At 45.0% G+C, this 18686-nt stretch overlaps 1 protein-coding gene across 3 annotated transcripts in view; it reads right to left on the reverse strand.

The window, feature by feature from the left end:
- LOC144792108 (myoferlin-like) overlaps positions 1–18686 on the reverse strand; it is a 2487894-nt gene that overhangs the window by 126144 nt on the left and 2343064 nt on the right. Inside the window, exon 23 of one of the 3 annotated variants that reach the window (XM_078666979.1) lies at positions 13137–13758. The exons of 1 other annotated variant lie outside the window; for it this stretch is intronic. In XM_078666979.1, the coding sequence (XP_078523105.1) occupies positions 13534–13758 (225 nt within the window). In that variant the 3' untranslated portion in view covers positions 13137–13533. Of the gene's footprint in view, positions 1–13136; positions 13759–18686 lie in introns of those variants that run through there. One more of the 3 variants, XR_013602509.1, reaches the window with a different exon arrangement.

Below are 18686 nucleotides of genomic sequence, written 5' to 3' on the forward strand. Positions count from 1 at the left end.
ATGCCCCGATTGGCTCCAATGATGTTAATATAGAAATTAACTATAACTAGGTCCCTACCTTTGCCATGTACCAGGCGCAAAATCTGTGCATACGAGGCCACCTCTACACAGCTACCTAGGCTGAACTCAGTTAAGGTAGTTGATACCAAAGTCAGAAGTCCACCTTTTGCTCTTCCTGCTAAGGGGATTGTTGCATCCACACTATATGATGTGTACCCCTCAACTTGTATTTGGGCTCTATGCCGTGTCTCCTGGAGACAAATTATATCATACCCCTGTGTAATAAAGGTGTTCCAAAAAGGGGTAGTTAATTTACTGGCAATACCTGCTATATTCCAGGTAATGATGTTAAGGCCTTCATCGGTGTAGTCCTGTGCAGTGTCATGAGGTGCCACTGTTTCTAAGCTTTCAGCCGGGGTGGTGTCTATGACGGGGGTTACATCAATCTGAACTATATTGTCAGTTATGTACGGACCATCAATTGCTAACATTTCTACTACATCCCCGGCTACCCTATTTGTGCCAGGTGTACCTGTGTTGGTTACAGCCATTCCCATAACGATAGTTGTGTCTGGTGATTGAGGTAATGTGGTTTGTTCCCTCAGTCAATCATTCTCATCCAATGAGCCAAACACCTGGCATCTGTTGTAGGTCGGGATTGTGAAGTTATCCCATGGGTTATATATTGGAGCAAAATCATAGGCTGAGTTATATTGGTTGGAATGGGTAGCTCTGTGATGGTCGATTGTCCGTGCTATAGGATGTTTCCCTGACTGGCCCCTATAAAAAATAATCTAAAGGTAGTATGGTTGTGTTATATTCTTGTTCAGAGGGCATCGGTGCATTTAAGATTGAATCTCTGGCCCATTCGGATGTCCTGTAGTTTATAACTATACAGTCACCATTTATATCCTTTTTACTGGGTCCCACTCAACCTACTCTCTGGGTTGATATAATCTGGTTTGCTCCCCGCATTGGGAACCCGCAGTTTCTAGTGAGCCAATGCAATGTTTTATTCTTAAGTGTTTGCTGGTTTTCGAATTGGGTTGGCTTTAGCTTTGGTACATTTGCAAGGATGGCTACATACGCGCTGCTTTCCGGTGGCAAGTTAATCGTTGCGGGGATTATATTATTGGTGTTCCGGGCAGGTGCTGCCCTGTCCATATTATTTGGTTCTAGGCTGCCTTTCTTCCTTTGTTCCACAACAGGTTTTTGCCCCGTTGTTATTGTAGAAATGTTAGTAGTTACTTTTTCCGGAGCAGTGACTACAATTGCCGGTGCAAGGGTGCTAGCTACTCTTGTGTCACCACCAGTTGAGTTGTTATTAGGCTTCCCCTTTTGGGCATTAATTGTAGGTGGCTTGTTCTGTGTACTAATATGTTCTAACAAATCTAGATTAGCTATTCCCAGCTTTTCTAAATTCTCTACCTTGTCAGTTAAGACCCTCAGTCTTTCAGTTATTGGGGTAATTTGTGACTTTATTAGGTGCTCGAGCTGTGTTATGAGACCCTCCATGTTAACAGGAAGTAAGTCTTGTTGGGCAGTACCCTGGTTTTCGTTTAGTTGTGAATTGCTGCTCTGCTCCGATTTGTTTCCCCCCCCCTTGTTTCGACGAAATTTGAGTTGATCTCTTCTTTTTACTTCTATGTCTGCCCACGTATCTATTTACAGTTACCAGTTTCCTACTGGGTGCGGAACTGCCTTTGGATCTACTCGGTCCATTACCACTTATACTTTGTAATGGGCTCATATCGGCTGTCTTTTCTGCTGGGTTAACATCGTCATCGCCACAATCGTCTAATTCATCTCTAACATTAGACACGTTAATAACTGATGGAGGAATCTCACTTGGCTGTAAGTTGGGGGTTAGTGACAGCCTGCTCTCCCGAGCAGCAAAATCAGTGGGTAGTGACTGTTGTAGTACATCAACAAAGTTCTGATCAATCCCCGGCAAGTCCGCATATGATTGCAGTAATATTGAGTTCTGTGACAAAGCTGTTGTTATGGAGGTGTTTGCTGGTATATTAGTTCCTTGCGTGGGGTGAGTTATCAAACACATGCTCGGTGGTAGTGAAAGACGCCTTTCTGTGTTTTCTATGGCGGTGACAACTACCCCTATTGTTTGTTGCAACATTTTGTCAATCGCAGTTAAGCTTGGGAGTGGGGTTGTTGCCTGTGCTAATATCCTTGACGTGGATCGAATTGACATTGGTGTCTTTTTAACCATGGTTCCACTTAGCGCCTAAGCAGATGCTATGTTAAACCGCAATCTATTCACACACAGGTCAGCAGATGATTTACCTTGGGCGATGGCTTGCTGGTGTAACCAAGAGACGTGGCCCAGACCAGACTCCTCAGGCCTCTGAGGGCCACAGAGGGCCCGCCCTTTGCCGGGCTTCGCGAGGCGGGGCTTACACCGTTTTTATGCGCCTCCTGGCACGGTTTGGTGATGCGTGGGCCGCAGGGGCTGATGGGAAATATGGTTCCCAGCCCTCACTCCACTCGGCGGTCGCACTGGTGTGGTGGAAGAACCATCGAGGCAGCGGGAGGCAGGCGGGAGGCTCTGGTGGCAGGTCACAGGCAGCAATCACACAGGTCTGCAAAGATTCCCCACTCGGCAGGGGCTTACACCGTTTTTATGCGCCTCATGGCGCGGTTTGGTGATGCGTGGGCCGCAGGGGCTGATGGGAAATGTGGTTCCCAGCCCGCACTCCGCTCGGCGGTCGCGCTGGCGTGGTGGAAGAACCAGCGAGGCAGCGGGAGGCAGGCGGGAGGCTCTGGTGGCAGGTCACAGGCAGCAATCACACAGGTCTGCAAAGATAGGTAGCTCAAAAACATTCTATGATAAATGTCCATACCTGTCAGGTTTTAATACCTCTAATCCAGAAACATTTTACTTTAAAAATGTTAATAAGACAAGAATGAAAAGTATGTTAACCAATACAAAGCAAATATATTCAGCAGCTTTTTATGCCCAGCTGTCCTTATTAGGTTTCGTCTTTTGGAGTGACAACATAGAAACGAAAACTGTCTGGGGCTCAAAAGACTGGCAGGTGCAGGGAATAGAAACTTTATTTCGAACCTGCATTATCCCTGAACAAATAATGTTTTTGAATGACACTGTTCAACATACATCCTGCCTTGGCCTGGCCAAGATAAAAGATTTGAACAAACCGTCCATACCTACACCTACACCTGATAGTCAAAACACTTTAGAAGGAGGGGTCGATGTAAAAGCTATTTTTCTTAAAAACAGAACTGATCCGGATTGGAAAAAATGGTTAATGTGGCCCACAGACACGAATAACTGTCAAGATAGATTCCTGAACAAGACACAAGGGTTTACAGTAACTAGGCCAGATCCAAGATATGTCCAGAGACAACATCCAGGGATTGTAACAACATACAGTGTAGGAAAACTATGCCTTGAGTGGCTACAAAAATCTACACTGACAGAGATTAAACAACACTTATCTTTACTTAAAGATGGCGTTGAGTTAAGGGACTTCTTACTAGGTCCTGCGAAACGACGTCATAAACATTTCATATACGCAGGTATATATGCCATTTATAATGAAGCTTGGAAAGCGACACAGGCAGAGACTGCAGAAAGAATTTGAGAAATTGATCGTATTAATTTAGAGAAAGCACTCTCTGTAGTTGACAATGGGTTAACGACCCTGTCATCCAGAATTTATTCTTTGGACAGCATAGTATCCTCTGCCATTGACATAATGGAACGGGACTTGCTCATGCTACAGCATGGACAGTCGCAATTACGTTCTATAATGCTTTTAGGCTGGACGTTGCAAAATCTTCGTTCTGGATATGTGCCATGGCGTCTAATCAACACCATGTCATTGTTTACTGTATTTAACCTTACAGATAAACAAATCACTTTGGCACAAACAGGAGCAGACTATACGGTGCTGAGCGCTGGAAAGATTACCATTAACTGTTTTAGAAAAACCTGCAACAGAATGGATAATACATGGGATAATCAATCTGCCTGTCACAATTTTCAATTTTCAATACTGTTTGAAACATATACCAGTTGCCGTGTATGAAAGGTTGGGTAAGGAATACATAAAGTCAACCTGGGAATTACCACACACACACAAATGTTGGAGTGGGGGAAAATAAGTATTTCTTAGTGGTACACAATGTAAAAGCGCAATAAGCGGTACACTTTCATGTTAGGATATTAATTTACATGGAGCCTGTGATGGTTCTTTGACCAACTTATCCTGCCACCTGCAAGGTTCTCCAGCAGCAGTGATAGATTAAATTTTTAGGCAGCTTTCTAACAGGAGCTATATAATGTTATGATCACAGCTGTTGTGGAATGATGCCAGGAATAGCCTATCTCGTAACTGTGTCAGCCAGGGTCACTTGTTGTATGCAAGTATTGTTTCCTAAAGCTAAGACAGACGGGGAGTCGCCGTTATGGCCTTCACTTCCAGGGGATTGAAGCAAACCTACAAGACCTAAATAACATGATCACCAAGGTTCAATTAAGTAAGGATCATACTTTTTACACTTGTCACTGCTCTGACATAATAGACAAACTGGCTATAGTACCCAGTCTGATGACCCAGATACTGGGGTCCGTTAAGGATTCGTCAAAAGACTCTTCTACGGAAACACCCACAACAACAAGTGAAACAACTGGCAATCAGCATTCCAATGAGGGCCCTGGCAGGCTAACCAGGCTGACCAATGTTAGCACGGGCGAAGACAGCCTGGAATTCCAAAACCATCCACACTCTCCCCCAGCGAAGGAAACGATGACGCCAGCAAGCCTAGATGAACACAATCCGGTTAACCGCCTAGAGGTAGCCGAGCTATTTCAGGGGCCGACTCCCAATGCCGCGCCAATCCCTCATCACATCAAACAGGCTTCAACGCTTACAAAGAGAGAACGGAAGCGACTAAGGAAAGCCAGAAATGCAAAAGCACATAACCGACGGGTCCCACAATCCTCAGCGGAAAAATCCACCAACAATTCTGAGATCAACAAAGCCAAACAGCACCCAGAGAGCGTCTCACTGCAAACTAGAACAATGTCAGAGCAAGGGTCCAAGCCGACTGTTCATGTACCCACAATGGTACCCTCAATTTCAAAAGGAGCAACAGGTGACACAAAGATAAATCAGAACGCAGTAAAAGTGTTCATCATCTTTAAATCTGCGGGGAAAATACCAGCCTGTAATGTACCAATTCAAGAGCCAGGAACAAATATAAACACCAATCAAAGGAAGGAATTGAGCGATAATATCTCACCCAGTCAAGCCACAGACATCAAAAGTCAAGCCAACCTAGACAATGCCACGAAGATCAAGGGAAACAATTTACGAGATACACTGGGCGGAGAATCCCATGCACCATCAGTTCCAGTCGCAAACCGTCAAGATTTCACAAACAGCACACAGATGGCAAACTCGCATACATCAGAGCTAGAGGTGGACCGGGCAGGTATGGCCCCTCCACTTAATGAAGAGTGCAGACGACCAAAAATTCTAAAGCGGTCCACGCTAAGCAACAAAATCGAGTTCACTCCACAATATTGCGCAAGAGGGTCCTATGACATCCTGAACAGAGGGGCCATTTTAAGACTTCTAGAGGACCTATCAGGCCTGCAACACTTAAAATCGAGCGACCTTGAATTAATAGAGTTCAAACCAAACCCTCTCCAACTAGGCTCCGACTCGACGATCACAACGTGGACCAATCATACCATCACAGATCTAATCCTGTCTCATAGGGAGGCTTTTGTCGCATGGGGTATTGAATTAAAAAAGGTGGAGCCCGCACGATAACCCAGCCCGCTGCGGAAACAAAACCCTAACGCCAAAGGGCCAGATTCAAGAAGCAGCATCGAGGTGGAAACGCAGCGATTAAGGCAATTTACAATCACATTCGCTCATCATGAGGTAGACACGCCCGAAAGGCCCCAACATGCTACCCGGGCACAATCCCACAGGAATGCAGCTTGAACTGACAGCAGACGAACGACGGGGGAAACGCAGGGCTGTACGATCTGTTCATGGAACATCAATGGTTTAAACGCAAAGCTGGAGGAAGACGATTTTATTGAGTTTATAACCCAATTCAAAATACTACTGTTTCAAGAAACATGGCAAACCAAAAACTCACCTCTAGTGGGATATAAAGAATTCTTCGTCCCAGCCCAGAAGGATGGACGCTCCGGCAGGGCCAAAGGGGGCCTATCCATTTTCACATCAACAGATTTCACCTGGTCACCGACTTGCATCAACTTAGACTCTCCATGGATGCAATGTATTAAAGTGGAAATTTCCCCCAAATTGGGTCTCCTGATTGTGAACCTCTACATGCACCCCAGTGGGAAACATAAAGGGAAAAGGATAAAACAACTAGTCACCACAATTAAGTCACTGAAATCAATCTACCCAAGCGAAAACATGATTATAACGGGAGATTTTAATCTGAACCTATTTCGTGGACAGGAGGGAACCCTCCCCACTCACATCGAGCCACAGCAGGGCAATCAATGCAGACAAAGTGCTTTGGGCAGGAAATGCGCCTTAGAACTGGAAGCCCTCCATCTGTACACCCTAAATGGGAGAGGCCATCTGGACAGACCAGCCGCCCTAACGAGGGTCTCCAAGAACTCAGGTTCTACCTTAGATTATACCCTGGCTGACCCCGACCTATTCCATTACATTAGTGATTACCAGATTCAGGAACGCGGAGAAAGCGATCATTTCCCACAGACCCTCATCCTGACCATCCAACCTATAAAGTCGGAGAAGGCCCTGCCTTTGTCCTTGAATAAAAAAATCTTTAACCTACAACGGCTAAACTGGAACGAAGGAAATCTCTCCATCCTAATGGCGTCATGCCATGCATTGCTCCAATCATCTGAAACATCGAGAGACATAGTAAAAACTTTGAAAAACTTCGTAATGGAGATCAATAAGATACACAAATCTAACAATAGAGGACCCAAACCCATAAGAAATAGAGGGGGGGAATGGTACACACAAAAACTGTGTCAACTAAAAAGGCAAATAAACTCATTTCTTAGGGCCGAACGCAAAAAAGATCCCCAGTTATCACAACCCATGCTGAATACAATTGTATCTCTAAAAAAAGAACAAAAAAGAGAGATCAATCCGGCCAAGCAAATGCACAGGGAAAAACTAGCGTGCTCCATACTCCATGCAAGCAAACTGCAGAACTCAAAAGATTTTTGGACAAAAATAAATGTTATGCTCAATGGCAAACATCGCCAGTTTAACTCAGACATGACAGACCAGCTCTGGAGCAGTCATATCGACTTATTATATAATTCCGCGCATAAGTCACTCATGGATAATAATGCCGAGCGTCCTGAAGAGCTTCCCCGGTCTAGCCTGAGTACAAAGCCAGTTTTAAAAATCACTGGCAATTTATCAACATCAAAGAATACAGGAGACATGGAATTGTTCTCACTAAAGCAGGTCTCAAACACCATAAAATCACTGAGAGCAGATGGAGCGCCTGGACCAAACGGGCTTCCCAATGCCTTATTCAGGAAAGACCCAACGTTCTGGGCCAGTCAATTATCACCCTTATTTTGTCAAAGTCTAAAGACCGGGAACATCCCCGAATCATGGAGAGGCAGCATTCTTCACCCAATCTATAAATCCGGGTTCCGCTCAGACCCTAACAACTATAGGCTAATAGCCTTAATAGATGTGGAGGCCAAGATTTATGCTTCCAACTTGTTGGTAGAACTGGAATCCTGGGTGAGCAGCACAGGGATAATTCCCCGGACACAAACAGGCTTTCGGCCAGGACTGGGTACCCTGACCAACTTATCCGCGTTAACCCTCCTTGCAAACAAAGCAATCTACAACTCCATCCCGCTGTATACTTGTTTCGCGGACTTAAAAGCGGCCTTTGATAAAGTGCCCAGATCCAATATTTGGGCCAAAATGAAAGCTTGGGGCGTGCCGCCAAAGTTATTGGGAGCAATTATCGAGCTTTATTCAGACACCTGGGTCCAAGTGAAAAAAGGAGATGGTCGTCACCTGACAAGGAAATTCCACACAACCGACGGCTTAAAACAAGGCTGCGTACTGGCCCCCAGCCTCTTTAACATTTACACAGCGGACCTAGAAAGTGACCTATGTACCATTCAGGGTGATCCACCAAAATTGGCCCACTCACCTATAATAAGTCTCCAATACACAGACGACATTGTGCTCCTCTCAAAAACCCCCATCGGTCTACAACGCTTGATCTCCAAACTGTCGCAGTACCTCTCGAACGCACAACTGACTATAAATTAAAAAATAAAAAACATCCTATGTTTCTGCGGCTCTCGAAAGAAAATACAAAAATTCGTCTGGAAGATAAATTCAACCTCACTAACCCAGGTAGATCAATATAAATATCTGGGAATCCTACTGGACTACCAATTAAAGTTTAAACTGCACTTGGAACAGGGGAAATCCAAAGCCAAACAGCTGCAATTTGCTTTTAAAACCGTTCAAAAGCAACTAAGCGGACATTCAACCGGCCACATTCTTAAGATTGCAGCCGCTAAATTTCTGCCATCACTAACATACGGCTCTGAATTACTGGCATCCCGGGACTCCGCAGTGTTAAATCTCGCCCAATCCAGGCTGTTCAAAAATCTCTTTTCAATCCCACGCCATATCTCTCAAGCTCAAATTCGTTTGGAGTTTGGTCTCACTAACCAGCTTCCGGCAAGACAAGGAGCACTCGCCAAATATTATTGGCGTATGAGGGACGCAGCTGACGAATCCCTGGCACACCTTTGCTGGTCAGAAGTAAAAAAACAGGCCGGGCTACCAGACTCAACATACAAGATCTTGAGGAAAGCACTTGTAGCATTAAAACTGGAAGAATCCTGGCTTCTGCCTATGACTTATTCTGCTTTCAAGCTGATAACCAAGAAAGCAGGCAAACAAGCATCATCACTTATGGATAAAGCAGCAGTGGCTGGCAAAAGCCATGCCTGGATCTTCTTGCCGTCATACCCCTATTTAAATCCTCAGGAATATTTGAAAGACTGCTTCAGGGATTACTATAAAAGGAAACTGAGGCTTCTAAGGCTGGGCTGCTTCTCGTCTAAAGATCTCACTCCCAAATGGCTACGGTTGTGGGCAACTCCCGACTGTCGCCTCTGCGGCAAAGGTGCAGAGTCTTTACTGCACCTTATATGCATATGCCCGGCACTTCAGAATCTTGGAAAAACGCTCCTTCTACCACTCTTAAGAGAAGCCCAAGTGAGAACTTGCAGGGCGGCGGTGATAAGATGCCTAAGTGGATCTTGGATAGAACTCTCATGCAAAACCATAACATTTTTGAATCTTGCCGCCATAGATCTGGAAAACAGGGCAGAAACCAAAGAGGTCTCTGGACAATAGGCCAGGCTCTGGCCGGCCACGGACTCTTCCTCTTCTCTTCCCTCCTCCCTAAATGATCATCTTTTTTGTATTAAGAGTTAAAAACAACGTACACCCTGTTTGAATGTCCGTTATTCTCCGATACCTTTTACTTTTTACCCTTTTATCACGAGTTAAAAATAACGTGCACCCAGATCGAACTCACACTATTCCTCTTATCCTGTTTCCTTTCAGACCTTTCCCTGCAAATTTTGCACATTTTACGATATCAGTTTTTAACTTGACTTAAAGTTGATTTTGCTTTGTTTTTATGATGTAATTGCCGTTTGCATGGTGGTAAGTCCACCCTTTTATGATTTTTTTCAAAATCAAATAAAGTATATATTTTCTACCTTCTGTGGTAGACGATTTCTTTGCCAGCTTAGAAGATATAATGTTTTCTCCTAACAACGAGAATGACTTTTGAAGTTAGAACACAGCGTTCTATGGGACTCTGTAGTGATGATAATCTTTATTTAGATATGAAACAGATATCTTTAAAAGAAAATTACAAAATTCACATTGTATACAAACTGTTAAAATAAAAAGAAAACAAGGCGATCAATTAGACGATCATAATAAAAATAGAGATCTTCCACATCCTGGACCTCCTAATTCCATAACATTTTAAAAGAAAGAAGAAAAAAAAAAAATTAAAACGTAATGTACAAAACTATTCACCCCATTTTTGTTACACTGACAGTCAGTGGTATCGTACATGTAAAAGACAATCCAGTGTTCTTAGAGGTACCACTCGATGTGTTGGCCAGTCAAGTTAAAAAAAAAACCATGATGTTCTTTTCATTTCATCTTCCCTTTTTTTTCTTTTGGGGATGTGGAGGAAATATATTAGATGATTTAAACAATAAAATAAGGGGGAAGCATTAGCAGGACCTCTTTTGCATAAAGTTACGATATGCTTGCTGAATAAAAATTATTAATCCTATGTTTAATCTGTATTTTCGGGGTTCAGAGCCACGATGATAGCTTGCCTACAGGTCCGAACACCCAGCCTGTTCCATTCAGCTTTGAGTTTGCACCTGCGTTGGGAATTAAGGGCTGGGCAAAGGCAGACCACGTGCAACAGAGTTTCAGCTGTCTTGCCGCACCCTCTACAGGTTAGGTTTTCCACCGTACATCACCAGGGGGGCAGATCTTTCAAAAATCGCCAGTCACCCATTCTAATAGCCATAAGGCTGTGTTTTAAATACAGTGAGTATGTGCAAGACAGGTAAGTGGAGGGGGCTAACCGTCTGTAAGAATTTACAATGGCCCAAGCATGACTGCGTTTGGCAAAGAGGGCTTTGTCCGTAATGAGTGAACTCATTCTCACACATTTTTTAATAACAGTTTTGAATGCTGTCTGGCTGGGGTTAAGGGCCCATAAGTCACTCGCCGACATTTGATAAATAGAGTCCTTAAAAAGGTGGCCAAATGCACCTCCTGGATTTTTCTCGGTGATTTCTAGCCAGACTAAGGATTCAAGGGCCAGATGTAGGTAGCCAAATACCGGTCGGTAACGGCCGAATTCGGCCGTTACCGACCGGTATTTGGAGATCGGCATGTAGGTGACAGAAAATAGGCCGAATCGGTAAATTTCCCGATTCGGTAAAATTACCGATCGGTAAAGTTACCCATCGGTAAAGTTACCGATCGGTAAAGTTACCCATCGGTAAAGTTACCGATCGGTAAAGTTACCGATCGGTAAAATACCGAATCGGTAATTAAGAATAGGTAAAATTGAGGTTTGAGATGTAGGGAGGCTCTGAAATACCGATTTTGGGCCAAAATCGGTATTTAAGAGTCGGTATTTACCATGGATTCAAATCAGGTGTAAACCAGGTACAGCCTATAAAAATGGACCCAAAATGCAAATCTGTTTGCAAAATGGCGGCATTCTATGTAATTGCAAGACGGCTACGGCTACAGGAGGAAGGAGAGAGGGAATGGCTGAGACAGGAGCAGGTCTACAGGCAGAGTGTGACCCTGTTCATGCTCACAGAGGAAGAGATTTTGCAAAGGTACAGGTTGGCTCCAGACACCATCATGGAGCTCATCAGGGACCTCAAACCTCTGTTGGAGCACCCCACCCCAAGGGCACATGCAATACCAGCACATGTACAGGTGCTGTGCAGCCTCCACCTGCTGGCGTCAGGGAGCTACCAGAGCGTGGTTGCTGCGGTGGGAGGGGTGACCCAGAGCAGCCTCTCAAGGTTTTTTCACAGATTCCTTGACGCCATGTTGCACAGGATGGACCATTACATTTATTTTCCATCCACCCATGCAGAACTGGTACAAACCAAATCGGACTTCTACCAGATGGCAGGATTTCCCCATATCATCGGGTGCATTGATGGCACACACATCCCCATTTGTCCCCCTGCTGCCACAGAATACATTTACCGCAATAGGAAATCAACCCACACCATCAACGTGCAGGTGATTTGCAATGCTAAGCACTACATCACAGACCTTGTAGCAAAATTCCCAGGAAGTACCCATGATTCATATATATTTCAGAACAGTGGCATCTATGAACGGCTGACTGCAGGGGAATTTGGTGAAGGCTACCTCCTAGGTAAGACACAGTGTGCAACACCTATTAGACCTATTGCAATTAGCAGTACATGTATGCATGTGAGTAAATTATTCCCTTTTCTTTCCAGGAGACAGTGCATATGCCCTTCGCTCATTCATACTAACCCCCTACCTCAACCCCTCAACACCCAGCCAAAGGAGATACAACCGGGCACACAAGCGCACACGCAATGTTGTTGAGAGAACATTTGTAATTTGGAAGAGCAGGTTTAGATGCCTGCACAAGAGTGGAGGTGCAAGGCAGTATACCCCCATCACATGCTGTAAGATCATTGCTGCCTGTGCCATGTTGCACAATCTGGCTGTTAAGAAGGGGACTGAGGTGGAGTTAACTGACTATGAGGATCACGACGACGACAATGCTGTGCCTGAAAGACATCCTGCAGGAGTGTCAACACCAAGTGATGGCAGATACAGACATGAGGAGATAACACGCAACTATTTCTGATTAAGTGAAGACACTGAGCTATAGTCAAAGCACAAGCTTCTGTTTAATTAGATTTCTTAAACAGATGGTAAAGAAAAAAAGAGCAACAGCAAGCATTTGACATCAATGCTCACAGTGAGCAAACACACTCAGACAGGTCTTGAATCCACCCACCATAGTTGCATATTGACACTAGGCTTGTTTAAATGGCACAAATGTGCAAATGAAACTTTAACAACTATGAAACAAATGTCCACAGGCAGTAGGCCATAGTAAAAACTGTTCATTTTCGGCCACGCTTTGCACTGCCAGGTGTTTGTGGCTCAGCCTGTTCACTGGGCGTTTGGCCTGTAGCCTCACCCTGTCGCCTGCTGCTCCTCCTTGGCTCAACACCATGTGGGCTAGCTGTGCTGCTCCTACTGGTGCTAGGTTTACTGTCCGGCACGTCAAGAGCAGAACTTCGTGCACTTTGTGCATTGAGTAGGGCCTCCAGCGCACCAGTCATTCCAGCTATGCCCCTTGTTAACTGGTTGGTATTATTAGTCAGGACTTCCTGACTATTGATGCTACGCCTGCATAGCAGGGATGTGGCTGTTGCCAGGCGGTGTAAGGATTTCTCTGCTCTCTGAGCGCGCTGCTTGTCCCTGCGCCTTGCAGCAATTTCAGAGTCAAGTTTAGTGCACAGTTGCTGTATGCCTGTTGCCATGCACTTGTTCACTTCCACAAGCTCTTGTATGCCCTTGCCAATGTCCTGAATGTTAATGTTCATGTTTCTCATTTGTCTCTGACAGGCCATGATGCCCTTGCCCTGCATCCTCTGTATCCTGACCATGGATCCCTCCAGGCCTTGGAAGACACTGGACCCCTCCCCACGTGCACCTACACCCCTTCCTTGGACTGTGCGCCTTCTAGTGGTAGGTGGTACAGGCTCTGTGCCGGGCTGCAGTGTGGCAGTGATGTCAGCCTCAGACAAGTTATGTGACTCTACACCCACCATTTCCTCAGCACCTATCTCCATTTGCAGCAGTGGGGAAACAACATGCCTCCTGCTAGGGTGTGCAACAGGTGTTACCAATTCAAGGGATGCAGGCATTTCTGGTGATGAGACCAATAGTGGTGACTGTGAGGGAATTGGGGATCCCTGCATTTCCTCACTGATGTCTGTTTCTTGGGAGGGTGGCTGCCCACTCGGAACCCCTGTGTCCTGGGATGCACTGGGCCCTGGATCCTGACTGTCATCCCTCTGGGGTGCCGTGCCTTCTGCCTCCTCGGACTGCCTTCTGGATGTGTGACCTGTGGACATATGGGCACATATCAGCTAGGTGCAAATGTGTCACAGCCACTACAATTAAACATATCAATTTGCACTTTGAACATGCTGCCTGCCCTTCATTTTGTCTGCAATCATTTAAATTTCTTGTTGGTTACAGTGCTATGTCACATGTTCTTTCAATGACTGACTACATGTACCATGATGCATTGCTACAGTTTTGCGCACACACACCATGGGACTGGGGTAACTGAGCTGCAAGGGGTGAGGGATGGATGGGGGTGGGAGGGGGATTGCTGTGCATGCATCTTACCTTTTGTTTTTGCAGATTTAGCCGAGCTGTCCACTTCTCCCAGTCCATGGACACTTTCTGACTCCAGGGTTGTGGCTACCAGCTCCTCAAGCTCGGTGAGTGGGGGTGCAGTGTTCTTTCCTCCACCTGTTTTCTGTGACTGTTTGTGGCGATCAGCCAATTTTTTCTTTGTGAGGCTCCTTAGGTCATAGAACCTCTTCTTTAAGTCTTCAGTCACTCTGGTGGTCACTCCCACAGCATTAACTTTATCTAGGATGTCCAGCCATATTTTCCTTTTTGTTGATTCTGCCACAGTGAGGGACAGTTTTCCAAAAAGTCTGTGGTGTACCTTGACCACCTCCTCAACAAGCACCTGTAATTCAGTACTACTGAATTTAAGTTTCCTTTTCCTTTCTGCCTGCTCAGTTTCCCTGCTGCTTTCCATTTTAAAGTGTTCTCAATTCACAAGCTCTGCCTGCTGCTGCTGCTGCTCCCAGTCTCTCTGCTCCAACTGCCTTTCCAGAACCTTCTAATTAGTTGCAGCTGCCTGTGTGCACACTTCCTGCCAGGAAGGGGGAGGGTGGTTGCACCTGATTGGCTGTTGTGTTGAGTTTCACTTTTGTTTGCTGGCCGAAGCGGAAAATACCGATCGGTATTTACCGATCGGTATTTCCAATGCATTCCTATGGGACTTTTGCCCCATAGGAATGCATTGGACATACCGATCGGTAAATACCGATCGGTAATTACCGATTCGGTATTTACCGATTCTTATTTACCGATTCTTACCGAATCGGTAATTGGAACATCTGGATGTTCCTACATACCCCCCCTTCTTATTTACCGATTCCTATTTACCGATTCGGTAAAATTCGGTAATTAAGAATCGGTAAATATTTTTTACCTACATCTGGCCCCTAGTGTGCCTAGGTCCGCTTGTCTCAGTTTATGACAGAGGTTTAAGTATGCGCCGATGTTAGAGGCCTCATAATTTAATAACCCCAGCTCTAATCTTATCTGTGCTGCAGATGCGGAATTTGGCAGATGGAGGACCTTTTTATAGATTTTATTTGTGTGTTGATTTAAGACAGTTTTCAGTTTGCCCCTAAATATCTCTATGCCGTATGATAGGGTAGGGCCAATTTTTGCTCTCAGGACTTCCAAAAATGGCGAGAGAGTTGGGCCAGAGAGATTTTTCGTGAGCTTGGCTAGTGACACCCCAAGGGTCATAGCTTTAACTGCGATCTTGTTGCGCTGTTTAATGAGATTACCCCTAGAGTCCAGGTGAACACCTAGATATTTGTACGAGTGACCTGTAACAAGGCTTGTGTTGTTATATGACCACCCACCACCGACATGCCGTTTCCTTCCAAAGGGGACAACTTGGGTTTTCTTTAAATTAACCTCTAGTTGGTTCGTGATCGTGTAACTAAGTAGTTGGTCAAGGAGCCTTTGCAGCCCGACCCTAGTGAGGCTAAAAAGAACCAGGTCATCGGCATATAAAAGGTTACTTAGTGCCGTGCCTCCCACCTTTGGGGGATGACTATTTGTTACATCCAGTGTCATCGACAAATCGGCTATAAACAGGTTAAAAAGGAGGGGGGCCAGCACGCATCCCTGCTTCACACCTCTAGTTTTCATGATTTTCTCCGAGATATACGTGCCGGACCCCAACTTCACCCGGACCCAGGTACAAGAGTGAAGTTGAATGATTGCCTCCAGTAGTTTATCAGGGGTCCCCCATTTTCTTAGCTTTTCCCATAAAGACGCCCTTGGGACCCTGTCAAACGCGGCTTTGAAGTCACCAAAGCAGCAAAGTACTGACCTAGATGTTGAGAGTGCTTTGTCGGCAATAGTTGACAATGCTAATAGGTTGGTCCTAGTCCCGGAGTTGGCAATAAAACCTGTTTGGTTCATCGGTATCAGTTTGTGTTCCTTTGCCCATAGCCTCAACTCCTCCAAGAGGAGACCTGCATAATGCTTAGCCTCAATGTCCAAAAGAGCAATGAGTCTATAATTGTTGGGGGAGGCGCGGGATCCTGATTTATAGATTGGGTGGATTATTGCACCCGCCATGAGTCCGGGATTGTTGCAGTTCTTAAAGCATAATTAAAAAGATTTGTTAGCGGCCCTAACCAGAGAGCTATGTCAGATTTAAACAGGCTTTGTGGCAAGCCATTTGGGCCCGGTGCTCCGTCTGATCTTGCTTCTGACACAGCTGAGGCAACCCTTTCTTGCGGCATCTGAAGATCCTTGCTGACGGAGTGTAAACACTCGGAGGATATGCTCCACATGTTACTAAAATCAGTCTCAATCTCTCTTGGGGGGCTGCTTCCTGTAGCTCCTAAATATTCTGGTAACCTAAAGTGGTCAGTGAGGAAAGTTGCCCAGTCTGATTCTTGGATGTTTGCCGATCCGAAGCTCGATGTGCTCGGGTTGGAGTGGTTAATTAGGGCCCAGAATTTTCTTCAATTTCGGCTCTTGCTCTCCCACACTAATTTACACCAGAATTGATTTTCGTGCGTCTGTTTGTCTTTGGTAATCGCCAGCCTGAATGACTTTTGGGCTGCTTGATAAATTTTTAGAAGCTCACTATTCCCCGGAGATTTTGCAAGTAGCCGCAGGGCATTGTTTCTGGCTTTCTTAAGTGACTTTGACTGTTTTGAAAGTATGAACTGGCGAGGTGGGATTGTCCTTTGGGCCTGCTGTTTTGCTGGGAAAAGATTGATCAGGTGTGAGCAAAGCATCGTCCATGCCGCAATCGGAGAGGCGTCCTGATCGATTCCATCTCTTATAAGGTCCGTGCTTACATGTAGAATATTCGGACTAATGTCCTCACTCCATCTGAGGCGCTTTCGATTTTCAGTGTATGTTCCCCTGCAGGTTGGAGGTGCAGTTTTGTGGTTCACTGGGTTTGTGTTGAGGGATATGACCTGGGGCCGATGGTCGCTTTCGGTTCGTGGGTGGATACCAAAACTGACCAGACAGTGGAGCAGGGCTGAGTTACAGATGGTGTAATCCAAATAGGATTGTTTATTGCCATTTGTCCAGGACCAGTTTGGAGGGGTATCGCCCACCGACCTTCCATTCATTACCAGATAGCCTGCACTGTAAAATCGCATCACACAGAGTTCACCCAGACCGCAGTAGGCTTGGTTGGGCGGTTTGGTTTGTATCGCGGCCTCAGTCAAAGAAAATAAGAAAGGCCCTTCAGTTTCTGCTGGTTTTCCTAGGAATAGGTTGGTATTGAAATCCCCCGTGACAATACAATCTGAATTGGGTTGTTCCGCGGCTAGGTCACTCATAATTTCCGTTAGACGTACCAGGTGATCTTTTTTTGTACGTGTGCTTGGGTTGATGTACACGTTTAGGAGAAAAAGTGAACGTTGTTTCCGCCATTAATTGATTTTGACCCCAAGTAGCCAGTCTTCATCAAGATTTAATCGTGTGATTGGGCCTTTTAAATTGTTTGATATGTATATTGACAGGCCACCTTTAGAGTGACCAAAACGGCTGTCCCTGAGTGCTGGTTTCCATAGTTCAATAAAGCCAATGACAGGGCAGCCTTGTGTGGCCCAAGTTTCCTGCAGTGCTATTACTGCATGCTCACATATAAAGGAATAGGTGTCTGGATTCCTAATTTTCTGCTGAAGGCCGCTGATGTTCCACAGTGCGTCAGTGCTGTCTGTGCGTCAGCTGGAGGGTCGGCTTCCTTCGGCACTTGCTGTAGCGAGCTGCTCCGAACCAACATGTGTTTGCTAGGGCAAGTGTAGGCATATTTGTACCTTGAAGGTGTCTTGTTTGCTGTAAAGTCGGACGTAATAACGTCATCAAAGAACCTCAAGAGAATGGTAGTTCTTTGAAAACTCCATGATTTCTAGGACAAATCAATATTCAAGTAAGGGGATGTCCCTGACTGCTGAAGCCGAGTTTTCCAAGAAATCGTTGTGGCTTTTTGGAACTAGTGGAAGTAGCCATGCCTGTATTTTGACTGAATGGGTTATGTCTAAATATGGGTATGATTTCTATGCCTATATAAGGGCAATTTGAATTATAGCTATATAAGGGCATGAATCGGTAAATTACGCTTGGATTCTAAAATGCTACACAACACCCACTCCACTTTATTATGTTCGATATTACTAAATTCTAAGCATTTAAAACATATCTAAAGCATGATGTGTTAAAAATCCCTCCCAAATGTTATGATAAAAAGAAAAAGATAAAAGTTTTTTTGTTTGAAAAATAAAATTGGAAAATCATTCCAGCAACAGTGCGCAGTGGTCGAGTGTGATTTCACTCGAGGTAGGCCGGAGCTGATTAGACCCTAAGAGAAATCTTGGTTAGATTCTTGGCAAAGACAAACTAAACCTATGCTACACCTCACTTACTTCTTCCCTCGTACTAGACTTAGGTTAGGTACATTGGGGTAGGCGTATTTTAGAAGCACCAGTTGAGTACTTTTAGCCTTTGTTATTTATGTATGTAGCAGTTCACTTCACTTGCATGTGAAAGAAGACTGTTCAATAAACCCTTTTATTGAAAACGCCCATCTCTCTATTTCTCTGCACCTCTCATGAAACGAAGCATGCACGATTGACTGAGTAAAATATATATCTATTGCTTTCACGTCTCTGAAGATCAGTTTTATTCTTGGGT

Source organism: Lissotriton helveticus, chromosome 11 (genome assembly GCF_964261635.1).
Source record: "Lissotriton helveticus chromosome 11, aLisHel1.1, whole genome shotgun sequence".
Classification (NCBI taxonomy): domain Eukaryota; kingdom Metazoa; phylum Chordata; class Amphibia; order Caudata; family Salamandridae; genus Lissotriton; species Lissotriton helveticus.